At 36.2% G+C, this 14,448-nt stretch overlaps 1 protein-coding gene across 2 annotated transcripts in view; it reads left to right on the top strand.

Annotated features, from left to right (window-relative positions):
• The window catches only part of ROCK2 (Rho associated coiled-coil containing protein kinase 2), a 104,442-nt gene that overhangs the window by 53,418 nt on the left and 36,576 nt on the right, over positions 1-14,448 (top strand). For both annotated transcript variants that reach the window (XM_077175075.1, XM_077175076.1), the window contains exons 4-6: positions 3,930-4,067; positions 6,680-6,940; positions 12,585-12,729. In XM_077175075.1, the coding sequence (XP_077031190.1) occupies positions 3,930-4,067; positions 6,680-6,940; positions 12,585-12,729 (544 nt within the window). The remainder of the gene's footprint in view (positions 1-3,929; positions 4,068-6,679; positions 6,941-12,584; positions 12,730-14,448) is intronic.

Genomic DNA, 14,448 nt, shown 5'->3' with positions numbered 1-14,448 from the left:
AATCTTTAAAAAGCCTTTCAAAAAAAGCAAGAATCCTTGGTATGGGAAAGAAACTTCTTTGTCTCCGTCTAGATCTCTTCTGTACTTCATGTCAATTTAAAAGAACACTTTTTCTGGAGAGTAAAAATACAAGTAGAAATCATAATGTTATGCAGTCTTACAGCTGAAAAGCAATGGGCTAATAAATACAACTGCAGATCTGAACTAATATTAGCTGGTGATGTGGACATACATACCTCAATTTTTTGCCTCACAAGGTATGGTACAAGTTTAAACTATTGAGCTAAGCTCTATCTATTTCTACTCCATTCAAAATGTTGACACCGCTGTTGCAGATGATGGATTTGCGGTAATGAAAATATTTTGCAACGCTTTCTGTGATCAAAATAGACATTTGCTTCAGTGGGGATTAAATACAGAAAGAACCATAAATAAAACATGATTAGGTACATGAGTTAAATTAATGAATGTTGTGTTATCAGTATGTGTTATTGTGCATAGGAATTTCAGCACAAATATTTATTATATGTTTCTAATGATTATAATATATGCTCATTTGTTGGCTTGTAATGTTTGCAACGTAAAATAGTCAGCTATGACCTCTTTCATTTAATTTTGTTTTCCATAAGTTTTCTGCTCTAGTATAACATTTTCTTGCTAAAGAACTGATGTGAAGCAATCAGCTTTCCAGATTCTGTTAAGAAAGTGAAATACATTCTCTACTGTTGTGTCTTACAGCTAGATTTTTTTTAAAGGGTTGATTTTTCCTCTTCCTCTCCCCTCCAAAAAATTTTAAAAATAGTGCAATAGAGATCAGATGGCTATGGTCTGAGCATCTGACTGTGGTGGAGAAACAATGTCCTTATAAATCCAGAAGTATTAAACTCTACATTGTGCTCTGGTTTCTGGTTTTGCTGGGTCTGTACTGATGGGCAAAGCTAAGAAAATGATTGCCAGCTGCCAGATCACTTCTTCTCTTTCACAGTGCCATGAATAAAAGTGACTGGTGTCTAGGGCAGACAGAAAAATTGAATTATGGTACTTAATATGTTACTTCTGGTTTATGCAGAAACTGTTATTTATGAAAGCACATCCTGAGTTCTTCTTGTTTTCACTTGTGGAAAAACATCTTGATTTGAAATTGAAACTTATCCTTAGTTCCTTCTCCCAGGTCTAACCATGAAGGACTGTAATGTTGCAGTGACACAGCAGACTGACCTGTTCATGCACTGGAAGAGAAAACTAAAACAAAGTTAACACTTCCTTGTGTTTGGGTGCTACAGGATGGTCTGAGTGACAGTCTCTACTGTCTGATTTCTTAGTGTTGCAAAGCACTGGTCATCTTAGCCTGCTGGTTTATTTTTCTTCTTTGTTTGTTTATTAGGTTTATTGTTTTTTTATTAGGTTTAATTCCTCATGCACTGCTGATGTACAGTTCTGTACTAAAGCAGATAAAGCAGTTTGTGTTTTATTACCTGTGAATTTGTCAGGACATGAACTTTGATACCTTATCTGTAGTCATTTCTTACAGCTTTATTAGTTATTTTAGGATACCTGTAATTATTCAAGCCATAATAATTCAAGCCATAGAGTTCATTTCAAAACACCACTCTAGGATCATAATTTTTCAAAATCATAAAAGAGACAGTATCATTACCAATACTATGTACTAAATCTGATAACTTCAAATTGATGTGTTATTTTCTTTGCCTACTGATTGTCTTCCCATGTGAATGCTGGGGAAATTATGGAGGCATTTTGTTTATCGAAAGTATTAGATTGTTGAAGCAGAGTAGAGTCAAATTCTTTTTTCTTAATGCATTTTCATGAGTTAAACAAGGCCATGTTACTCAGTGCTAATGGCATGAAGGGATTTTCCTACCTATTTTAAGAGTTACTCTGGTGAGCTGCAGTTTAAATTTGGCAGTTCATTTTAACAGTTGGAAGAAGTTGAAACATCATGACAGTTTAATACATGAATAATCTGCTGTATGAGCTAATATCTGTATGTACAAATATAGCTCTGAGTAAAGAGCACAGTGACTAGCAGCTCAAAAGGCTGGCTCCAGGGCCCATGGTGCTGATAGCAGGAGGAATGTCAGTGGTAGGTCTGCTCACCTGCAAGGAGTGCCAAGACATACTTAGTCTCTGGCTGTGCCAGTATATTTGTTATTGCTTTGGTTTTGTACAGAGAAAGAGCCCATCTTGAAATTTTCACAAGAAATCATTAGCCAATAACCTGTTGGCCCTGTTTAGACAGGTGTACAGACTGATTTTGGGCCCCCCACCCCTCTTTACTTTGTTTCTACTGTATATGAGCTTCCTTCAGGCTGTGATGACTTTCAAGAATTTTTTACCCCAAGTCATAGGAGACAGTTGTTTTTCTAAATGCAGGCAGCTGCTCTAACTGCACCTAGGCAAGAGTAAACAGTGACTTCAGGAATTGTAAACTACTAAATACATTGCAGAGCTTCCATGTGAAGTTTCACAGGAAATGCATCTTCAATTGAACAATATCTTTTTGAGGTTTCTGGTCTTTGTGTTTCTTCTGGTTTTGGCTAGGATTACAAAAGTTCTACTTAGGGGAGTGTAGTTTGTGGTGTGCCACCAAATCTTTGTAAATTATCCCATTTGGGATTAGTAAGTGGGAAGAAGTTAGTTTTCAAAATACTGTTTTAGGACATCTTCACTAGCTGACTAATTAATGTCCTAAAATATGGTTATAGAGTTGTTAATGCACATAGATACCATGTTTCTGTTCTGGTGTTAGGTTGGAGGTTTTTGATCTAATTTCTTAGTGTTAAACTATGCAAGATACTAATAATAAAACCTTTGCACCTGTATCTAGAAGGTAAAAAGCCCCAATTTCAAGAACAGCAACTCCTTAAATAATCCTCTTTCTGTTCATGTTCTTGCTTTTTCAAAGATTACCCCTCCACCTAATAATTCTTCTATTCCTTCAGGAGTATTAAATTCTACAGCTCCTCAGGAGCAGGAGACTGATGCTCCCAGATCTGTAGACCAAATAGGTGCCTCTCTGAAGCTTTGCTCTGCAGGTATCATGGACCTGCATCTACAGCTGCTCAGAAAAGCCTATTAAACTTTCTTTCATGTAACATAATTAAACTCAGATATTGTGCAAAACTAAGAAGTTAGGGGATATGCTTTATTTACTAGATGTGAAAGGTTTTAAATGCACCAGAAAATTATAACTTCAGTTTCTGGATTTTTTATTTTAACAGGAAAAAAATAGGCAGAAACTTGATGTCCTGATGACTCAGTCTTCTTACAGCTGAATATTTCTCACCTTGATTTCTTTAAGAAAAACTCAAGAATGTGAAAAACCTGTTCCTTTAATAGTTTTTTCATAATATAGCATGTCACATGATTAATTACTGAGTAATGACTGTAATGTGCAATTTAAGGATTTGGTTTCATGTCTGAATTCAGATGAAGTTTTCAAAAATGTTTTCATATTTTGTAATAAAAGGTTTAATTACAGTTTTCCAACAGGATTTATTGTATTAATTTTGCACCATTTAAAGTGCATTTAAGAGCTGTTTAGGAAAATAAAGAGGAACAATCATGTTTTGGTGTAAAATAAAAATTGGCCGAGGTTGAAGCAGACTGCTTGCCGAGTTTCTAACATGGATGAATCCGTTGGCTAGACAGTGTTCAGAATAAGAAAATAAAAGCAGAGTTAGACTTTATTTCCTGCTATGGTGGGGTTTTTTTGAGCTGCTGTTAAACTTTTCTTTTGAGGTTTGGAAGTTCTCAAATCCTTACTGTGTAGAAAATTGGGTGTATGAAGACCTGGAGGCATCACAACCCAGAAAGCAGTTTGCACATAGCAGAAACATTCTATGCTGGTACTCAGATTTTAACAAGGCATTTTAAAAAGGTTGATTCTCTTCTTTCTCAACCAACAGGTTCGCCATAAAATGACACAGAAGGTTTATGCAATGAAGCTCCTTAGTAAATTTGAAATGATCAAAAGATCAGATTCAGCCTTTTTCTGGGAAGAAAGAGATATCATGGCCTTTGCCAACAGCCCGTGGGTGGTTCAGGTAAGGAAGATGTGTAAAAGTAAAATAAGAACAACAGCAGCAATAGTAATGATGCTGAGGCCATAAATACTTCCCAGTCTTGAGCTGGTTTTGAATTTACATTGAAACTCAAATCAAGATTTAGGTTCAGATTTTTACTTTTAAAAAATACATTTTTACAGCAATTTCCCTAAGTATTGTATATTTGGCTGTGTTAAAAAGCAGAGTAATTTGCATTTTAGTTACTACAAATGCATCCTAAAACAGAATTGAATAGATTTATGAAATGTCTACATGATTATTTGGAATAATAGGGAAGTTATCTTTCCAACTGTGAAAAATTCTGTATAGGAATGTAGAAACAAATGTGATTGGCATTTCCAGTCTTTCCTCATGAAACAGTCAACTGATCACAGGCAATTGGTATTAAGGGTGCTTTAAATAGTCACTGTCTTTTCAGCTGCAGTTTGGTATATGGATGTGTGTGCAGTCCTGGTCTCCTGCAAGACAGAGGCTGTAGCAGTGGTTTCCTTGAAACCATCCTCTTGGAGTGGTCAGTTCTGAGCTCACATCAGCCCTGGGCATGTCCAGTAACAGAGAGCTGACTTCTTCCTCTGGTCTTGGACACCATCACTCGCAGCTGTCTAGTGACATGTGTCATCAAGATGCTGTAATGTGAATTATGCCTTTGGGAACAATCAGTACTGAGTATTGCCATTTGTTGTAACTGGTAAATTGCACCAGTTAACAAAAGGAGTAGAGAAAGCATGTGCTTGGAGAAATTGTTAGTCCTTATAAATAATTTAAATGCTCTCATATATATTTCTATGCTTCTGTATATTTGATAAGATTGACTTTAAGCTTTTCGTATATTTTTAATTACAGTTTACCTCAGGTGTACAAAGATGTTTTGCTCTTTGAGCATGTTTTGTGCTCTTGCCTATATTCAGTAGAAATACTTAAAGAAATAGATTATTTTTTTTATTTAGTTCTTTGTTCTAGTAACAGTAATTGTCAGGAACTATTTCTCACATGCAATTGAAAGTAATGAGAAATGCATGACATGGATTTTTAAAGGAAACAGTCACAAGCAGGATATAAATATGTGTCTGCATTTGTAAATAGCAAATGAACTAAAGTTTAGTTGCAATTGTGGCTTCTATGATTAAGTGTATTAGTGTGATATATTTAGGTGATATGGTCCAATGGGGTAGGACATTGAGCTGGTTTGAAGAAAATGTAGGTCCTATTCTGATCTAGAAACTGGGACAGATAACACTGCTTCTCTATGTCTAGTTTTTAATGTGAAAAATAAATGAAACAAGAGCCCTAGGTAGTTTTAATTTTTTTTATTAAATCCCTTGAGGGCAATAACAAAAGTGCTGTATAAAGACATAGTGCTGTTATTTATTATTATCTTAGTATCTCTACGTGTGACAACATAGAGATTATTTTGAATCTTCATTTGGATTTTAATGCCCCAATCCATTATTGTACTATATATCAGATATATTATCCAGTTGGGCAAACAAATACAGTGCAGCATATATGTATTAAAATACATATTTCTAACCTAGGTCTTCTGTCACTACTTATACAAGTAATTTTAATCTGAAGGTCAAATCTCTGTAATAACATACCTGCCTTTCATGGTTCCTCATCCTCCACAGTTTCCCTGATTCTGACTTCATCCTTTCCACACATCATATTTTTTAATTGTCTTTTAATTTTGTGTGTAATTTAAAGATGTGAATGATTTTAGTTTTTAAGGTAAGGCAGTATTCCCTGAGAAATAAGGTGAGACTTTCAGAGGCTTTTTCACAACAGTCACTGAACATTTGATAGTAATGCTTTTTGCTGGACTGGGCTATTTTCAGACCTAGTGATAACCAAGTGGAATCTCTAAAACTTCAGCACTCTAGGCCTGAAGTACATTTTAAAGAGACTGAATTTACTTTCACTATCGTGCCAGTAGAAAACCTACTGACTGCCACTTGCACCAGACTAGCATTTTATTGTTAAGGACAGTTTCTTTGTATTGTGTTAGTTTTCTTCAGGAGCATTTTGTTTTTCTTTCTTATTTCAATATGCATTGATTTAGGACAAAGTCAGCAGTGACTTGGCAAACATGTACAGAGATAAGGAATTTATAATATAGAAAATTTGGAAACAGTCTAAAATGCTGCTCACTGTTGAGCTATTTTCAAATCAGAACATGATGCTCCCTGTTGCAGATTTGGTACTTTGCATTTTGACTCAGTTATACTTCTTAATGCCTGGAAACGTGGAGATAGATAGATAGATAGATAGATAGATAGATAGATAGATAGATAGATAGATGATGGATGGATGGATGGATGGATGGATGGATGGATGGATGGATGGATGCCTATAGTATTAAAATAATCAGGAAATATTTTTTTACTTTCTCAAAAATTATGATGAGGGGTTTCTGAAATTCAGTAAATTTCAAGGTACTCTAACAAAAAAATGTGTATTTTATGCATATTAAAAGTAATCTTGAAAACGTATTCTCAGGTTCAATGAAACTTCAAGAAAGGGCTTTATTCCTCTCCCTAGCTGTCTGAAAAGTAATTGCAATTTTTTTCCTCTCCTTTTTTTTACCATTGCAGCTATTTTGTGCCTTTCAAGATGACAAATATTTGTACATGGTAATGGAATACATGCCAGGCGGAGATCTCGTAAACCTTATGAGCAATTACGATGTGCCTGAGAAATGGGCCAAGTTCTACACAGCTGAAGTTGTTCTTGCTCTTGATGCAATTCACTCCATGGGCTTGATACACAGAGATGTGAAGCCTGACAATATGCTTTTAGATAAGTATGGGCATCTGAAGCTGGCAGATTTTGGCACTTGCATGAAAATGGATGAAGTAAGTATGCAACTGAATAATTTACCATCTATTAAACTGTAATTCTAACTTACATCTACATCTGAGGTTATTTTCTTATGAAGTATAATACCCAAAATAATATTCATCTAATGATCTGCTTGGTTAGAAAACTGATTATTGTTTCCTATTTTTAAATATAAGAGTACTTTAAATAGTGTAACCTTTTCTTTTATAAACTGTTCTCTCACACGGAAGAAGGATGTAAACTTACTCTTTGCTATTTTTGAAAGCATGTGCCTTTGTGAATTTCTAAGGTACTTCTTTTTTTTTGCCAAATGTTTGAAAAACTCTAAGATAACTCATAGTTTCAATATTAATAATCTTAGAACAGTTCATAAGCTGACATTTTTTTGTAAATGAAATTATTTTATAGGCAAGATACATTCCATGTATGTTTTTCCTGTATCTAATTGTTCTCATAGCATCCTCTAGTGGTCATTCAAATGAGGTCATGGTACAGCAGCAGTTGATATGTGATATATTGATCGAAATCTGTTAGTTATTTGTCAGGATGCCAAGATGTCAATTAAAATTATTTAATTGTCCAGATTTAGCCATATACAGCCAAATACATTTTTCTAATGAGTTTGTATAAAAATATTTTTAACAGGGTACTTTATATTATTAAAAAACTTGAAAGTAAAATGACCTTTTGTAGTTTATACTCTTAGAATCTTGCCTGACAGACAGTGTTGTGCTGTAATTTATAGAATATACTCTTCCTATGAAAAACTGTAAGATTATAACATATACAAAAAAACTGTATATGAATGTGTGTTATGATTTGCCTGATCTTTGAAAGTTTTCTGTCGTAGTGTTGGCAAGGGTAATCCTTTTAAGCTTACTTGCTTTTATGTTTTGGGGCTTTTTTCTGTATTTTTTAGGCAGTGCTTGATGTAATTTCTGCTATCTACTTAATTTGCATTTGCATCATTAAGTTAATGTCTCTTCAGCAGTATCCAGAAGTACTGTGTCTGTTCAGGGTGGGTTTTTTTCACATGACAATATATTATTTTCATCATTATCTAACTGCAGCTGTTTATTGAAGTTCAGCCTATTCAGTTTTGGTGATGTTGTAGTTGTTAGTCTAAAGACAGAGATAATATGTACCTCCATTTTTTGATGTACTTTCCTGTATATTAGAGAACAGCATTTACTTTAATTGGAAAAATCAAAAGTAGTACTTGGTCTCTTAATTCAGATTGTAATGTCTTAAAAGAATCTGTTGTTCATTGGACATGACAACAAAAAAGCATCAAAAAACCTCACAATATAAATCTACCAAAAAAGGTGATCCTCTGTGCTATTTTAGGGGCCCCAGAAATGGTGGACCTATACCTTTTATGATGGTACTGTAAATGTGACAAATGCATCTGTGTTTCTCATAAAGTTACAGTGAGCTCCACTTTAGACCAGGCATCATCAATGGACCAGTGATCTCCTAGGGAAGTTAATTTTTTAAAGGATTGCATTTTAAGTTCTTTGTGTTTCTCACAGTCAGTGGAATGGCAAAAATTTTTTGTACAGGAAGCTTTAGAAGTTTGAGAAGCTTTCTACGGAAGCTTTTAGAAGTTGAGAGGTTCTGGATTGTCTCCAAATCTCATGCTACTTCTTGCAAAACATGAACACATCCCAGCTGTGTAAATATAATATTGGTGTTGGCAGAGTTATTTGTAAAAAATATATGCTTACCCAATACTTATTTATTTTTTTTATTTCTTTTAGCAGTTGTGAGCTTTAGCATCTTCCTTATGCTGTTGAAAACCCAGGATAATTTTGCTGCAATTTGTTGAGGGATTTTTCTGACCTTTGCTATGGAATTGTGTTCAGTGTTTGCTTGAGTCAGCCAGGCCAGGCCAGAACAGACGCTTGCAGCAGAGTTTCTCCTTATCATTTTGTGAAAAGAGTTGCTAAGTGTTTTAGTGATCTTTCCCAGCATAAAAGGGACTGTTCTGTTTTTGTAACTCAGTTGTGATAATTGGGGGTTTGTGGCGTTGTTTTTCGTTGTTTGTCTTGGTTTTTTAAAATTAGTTCTCTAATTTAAAATCTGCATCAAAGTGGGTATTTCTGTTGTTGAATAAAGAATGGTGTTAGACTCAAAAATTTAGTAGGAATCATGGTTCCCTTTTTTGGTATTTAGGTATATTAGGTAGACCAGGGCAGGGTTCACCAGTCTGTCTAATCCTCAAGTGTTGTGTAAGAAACTAAACAGCAGCTGGCTTTGGTAGATATTGCAGGGCCAGGAGCTCCCTGTGTTGCCATGCACAGCACTGTCCTGTGCTAACTGAGCTTTCAGCAGAGCACAGATTCAGAGGATATCTGTTGAAAAAGATGTGACCAAAAGAAGGGATGTTTGCCACCTGGGATTATTGCCTCAGCCCAGGCAGTTCAGCTGAAAGAAGCAGCGTTCTCCTCTTTTTGGAACTCAGCTTCTTTCTCACTGAAGTTTGTCCAGTGAAGAGGACTCTGCTGGATCCTTCCTGCCTCCATGCATTGTCTGCTGTTTACACCTGATGTGTGTGGTCCTCATGTTTCCACACAAACACCCTCCAGCTCTTGTTTACTGGAAGAAACTTCCTGAGGGAGTGAAAGCCTGATTTTCAGCCTTGGTTCAAGACAGCAAGTCCTTCAGGTTTGATGGAGATCCTCCTGAAGATGAAACCTGAATTGCTTTGTCTTAGCAATATAATAATGTGGAATGATGCTGGGAAAAACAACAGCCTCACCTCCAAGTTGTCAGGAGCTGCAAGAACATTGCTGTGTCTCCTGGACAGCCTATTTTTTAAGATTGTGGACTGTACATCTCTCACATATCTGCAGGAGATGAGTTCCAAGGTCCACCATGATATTTTGAGGTGATGAGAAAAGTTTCAGGTGAAACACTGGCCTGAGAATCCTGACAGGAAGCTTTGCATGACAACTGTTATAGTAAGTATGATACTCAGGCATAGAGGCTTAGTGTTTGAAACCCAGGAGTAACACATTACCCAAAGAAAACAGCACCATTTAAGTCTCTTCAGAATGCAGGGACTGCCAAGCTGCTCTCTATTGGACAGAGAGCATGTCCCTGTTTACTCAACTTTGATGCCAGAGATCACTGTCTGATTGTGGTATTAAAGGTATCCACTACTTAAAAATACTTACAGAACAACACCCAAGTTCTTTGAAAGAAGAAGTGTGTAAATGAGCAGAACAGAAATCTGAGAATTTCATATTCAGGTGATAATGGGCCAACCTCCTGAGGAACTTGGTAGAATCCCCATTTTGTAATGTAGTCACACAGGGTGCAAGATAATCTTTTATCAGCTCCTTTTCCCATGACTGGTTGAGTCAGTTGATCTTTCTGACCCTTCTAAGCCAGGCTGTTCTGTGATCTGTAAATGCATTTCTAAGTTAGTTCCTGAGGCAGAAGGTAGAGAGTTTTATGGGGAATAAGAACCAGCTTCATGTGCTTCAGAGAGCTATGGCCCATTGAGCCTGGTGTTAACATGCAGAGGCTTCTCTTACTGTAGAAGTATTTTTTTGTTCTACTGTTCAATTCTTTGGCATCTTGCCTGAAAACTTAAAGCGTTACTACATGGAGTTCTTTAGCATCTGTAACATTTTTGAAAATACTTCGTTTTTTGCTGCATAGCAGCCGTCAGACTTGTGTAGGTCTTGCTAGGTTTTGGCACAGCCTTGACTTGGTTTGTTTAAGACCTCAGAAAATAGCAACATATGTAACATATTAAAAAGTATTCTTGCTTTGGTGTACTAGTTATAGAGGGATGAGAAATAGGATGTTATTAAGTGCTTTGGTGTCACAGTGGAAAGGCTGTGACTGAAGCTGCTGACTTCAGAGAACTCTTTCAGAACTGTTTTGGTGACTTTGTTTTTAAAGAATCTCCTTACCCAGGGAGGGATTCAGGTGGTTTCAACCAGACTTGAATGAGCAAAAATTCAGACTTTCCCCTGTTGTAATTTTGTGTTTTGATAAGAAAGAGATAGACACACACCAGTGTTGGAGCCCCATTATGTTGCCACAGTCCTACTGGATGAGTAGAACCACATAACCCTACAGCAATTCCTCCTGTGCTCAAAGCAAAGAGAGGCTTAAGCTTCAGAGAAGTCATGCAGGTTAGTGCACAGAGTGCTGTGACAAGCAGGATGTTCAAATAGTGGTTCCTTGCCATGTGTTAGATCCATTTTCAAATCCTCTCAGCTTTAGATTCCTGTAGTCTTTGAGCTTTAGTTTATTTTGCAGTGTTAAAATGTGTTTGCCTGAATTTTTCTTTGTCTAATGAATGCAGTAGGTCTTCTGGAAAGAGCTAACTTAATTTTCTTATCCCAGTATGAATAAGCTATGTGCTATCTCATCCAATATACAGTGCAAAAGTTTACCTGCTCTTCATTCTGGAACAGAGAAGTTAAAATTTCTTTAGGTTTCAGTTTTAGCATGGAGTCATAGAAAATAGGCATTTGCCAGGAGGACATTTGAAGTATTCCATAGGTCTTTACAGTATATAGTAAAGTATTCCATATATACCTATGGAATACTTCAATGGACCCTTTAGTTTTTGCCCACTGGTTCATGACTTTCTGGATACTGCTTTAGTACAGAAATAAAAGCTTTTCACAGTTCATATTGTATATGAGGAAGAATATTGTAATGTGGTGTCTAAATTTTGTGTATCAGTACAATTCCAAAATCAAATGGTTCTCTTATTTTATTTAAATATGTATTTTGAACTTAGTTGTTGCTACTAATATTTTGTATTAATATTCAAAATTAATATATATTGCCATTCATGCTGATGGCAAAATGAACAAAAAACCTTTGTAAAATGGTTTAGATAAAACTTCGGATTAGGAAACAGGATAAAAGATGAGTGTATTTTTGGTACTTCTCTAACTTCATCCAGGATTTAATTTCATTTATCCATCTGGTCTCAGGAATTAATTCAGTGAATTTCATTAAAGGAAACAAGACTTACAACTGATTCAGAATGATGGCAGAGCTGATTGATGCTTCTGCATCACTCAGTCCCTACATTTTTGGTTTCTCAGTGTGAAGCAGAGTATGAGGAATCATTTCATTGATACAGTTGTGGTAATATGTTAACAAAAAAATAAAGCTTTGCTATTCTTTAAAATTAGCTTCTCCTTTTATTCTTCTTACTATATATAAACAAAAACAAAGCACATACAAAAATTTACCTATAATTTGATTTATTGGGTGAATTAGACAAAATTGTTATGTATCTGCTTTGTAGGGCCTAGAATTCATAACTTGTCAAAATTATTCTAAAGTTTGTCCCTGAATTCAATGAGAAAAGGAGCAGTCTGATACACTGTGTACCTTCATATTAAAACCAATGGTAAAAAGAATAAAATTGGTGAATTTTGAGAAGGTGAAGTCAAGAGAAATCATTACAGAGTAGGCAGGGGTAAGCACGTTACCAAGAAATGTCATTTCAATCCATTTTGCTTCTTGAATTATAGTTAGTCTTTAAAACACACTCCTCAAACCAAGTATTTTAGGCCATATTTTGGACGGTTTTCTGTGCTGCTACCAGAGGAATTGGTTAGAGAGGTGCTCAGAAGGCCCTTGAGCTGAGCTGTGTGTGTTGTTGCTGTTGCCCAGACAGGAATGGTGCGCTGCGACACAGCCGTGGGGACTCCCGACTACATCTCGCCCGAAGTCCTGAAGTCGCAGGGGGGAGATGGCTACTATGGACGGGAATGTGACTGGTGGTCTGTAGGGGTTTTCCTTTTTGAGATGTTAGTTGGTAAGTAATGATTACTTCAGCTAATGAGACTATCACTGAGTCTTCCCTGTGCCTTTAGCTGCATTTTGGTGCATGGAGGCTGCTCCTACCTCACTGACAGCTTCTGACTTCTTGCTGATGCTGTGGCTCATTGCTGTTCTCTTTGCTCTCTGTCACTCTGGTGCTGTGACAGCTGTTTGCGTGCTTGTTCAGTGATTAGTTCCCTGACTTGGTTCAGCTTATAACTAATTCTTAGAATGGTTTTAACTGGGGTCAGCTACCTCACCACATTTGTGCCCACCTCAGGCAGGATTGAGTTTGCAGGGGCACAGGAGACGAGAGGAATGGCAAGGGCAGGCCTGTTCTTTTCTTTTCTTTTCTCCTCCTTTTCCATAGCACATCAGTGTCTTATGTTAGGTCAAAGTGTGGAAGTATGGCTCAATTCTTTCCTTTGTGCTTGAGTCAGGTTTTTCTAATAAAATACACTGAACTGCTATGGCAACGAACACAGAATATAATCTGTTCAGGAGATGAGTCATCTGCATCTTAAATTATAGTGAGGATCACTATGATAGTCTGGTAGCAAAATGCTGATTTTGGAAGGATGGAATTGAGCATACAATTATTAAAAATCAGCATTTTCTAGGAATATTGCAGATTTGATGTTTCTGGTATACTGAGACAGGAAATACGCTTTAACATATGATGCTATTACTATTTCCAACTCTTTCAGAATTACAGCATGTTGACTTTAAGAATGTGTGGTTTATAGTTAATACTCTGTCATGAACAATTTTAGCAGTAAATAAAATTATTCAGTTCTTAAAATATTTGGCATAGCTGTCCAGAATGTTTTCTCAGCATTTCAGAGCCTCTTTTTTTCCTGCCTTGTATCTAGGAGGAAAATATTATTTAATTTCTCCATATTCCTCACATATTGGTAGAAAGTATCTATTTTTATCTGTGCTTATGTACCAGATTCTGGCTATGGTCTTCTAAAACTTTGCATTTCAAAGAAAGCACAGAAACTGTTTTGTTATTCTGGTTTTGATAAAACCACAGAACTAATGAAAATTGGTAATTTTATTATGAAAATGAAAATTTTATTGTGTGCTTAACTAAACCATAAAATATTGGTCACAGGATGAATCCTAACTTTAGTTCAGTGACTTAAGATAATTTTGAGGTGTTTCCAAAATCAAAGGTGTTTCCAAGACAGAAGAGGAAGGTTGGGAAAGAGGGAGGCAGCAACAAATATCAGTGATTCCCACCTGCATTGCACTGGTATGGCAACCTAATAAATTTACTAAAAGTCCAGAAGTTAAGTTCAAGCTGGTGTGTACTACTTCCTTATTTTTCTATAAAATGACAGAAAGAGACAAAAGTTAGGATTGTTCTTTCAAAAGCAGAGTGGTTGTTGTCCAATGGTTTGTACATTTTTTCATGTTTGTGGCTTTTGAGATGCTCAGTTCCTTGTTGGAAGGCTGCAGCCTGAGATGCCGACTGATTCCTGCCTGCATGCAGCACACCAGAACTGAGGAAAGAGCCTAGCTCACAGGACTGCTTGTTCACCTTCTCTATTAAACCTATGGATTAGCTGGGAGAAAGGATTCCTGTGAAAGTTGCAGCTTCTTGATTACAGACCCAAACCATTTGTATGTTAAGAATGTTGCCAGTTAATCTGACTGTCAATTGCCTCTATCACAGCCTATTCTTTTCACTTGCCCCTGTTTTACCTTT

This window comes from Agelaius phoeniceus, chromosome 3 (genome assembly GCF_051311805.1).
Source record: "Agelaius phoeniceus isolate bAgePho1 chromosome 3, bAgePho1.hap1, whole genome shotgun sequence".
NCBI classification, from domain to species: domain Eukaryota; kingdom Metazoa; phylum Chordata; class Aves; order Passeriformes; family Icteridae; genus Agelaius; species Agelaius phoeniceus.
The sequence above is the reverse complement of the archived record's forward strand: the minus strand, read 5'-3'. Positions and strand labels throughout refer to the sequence as shown.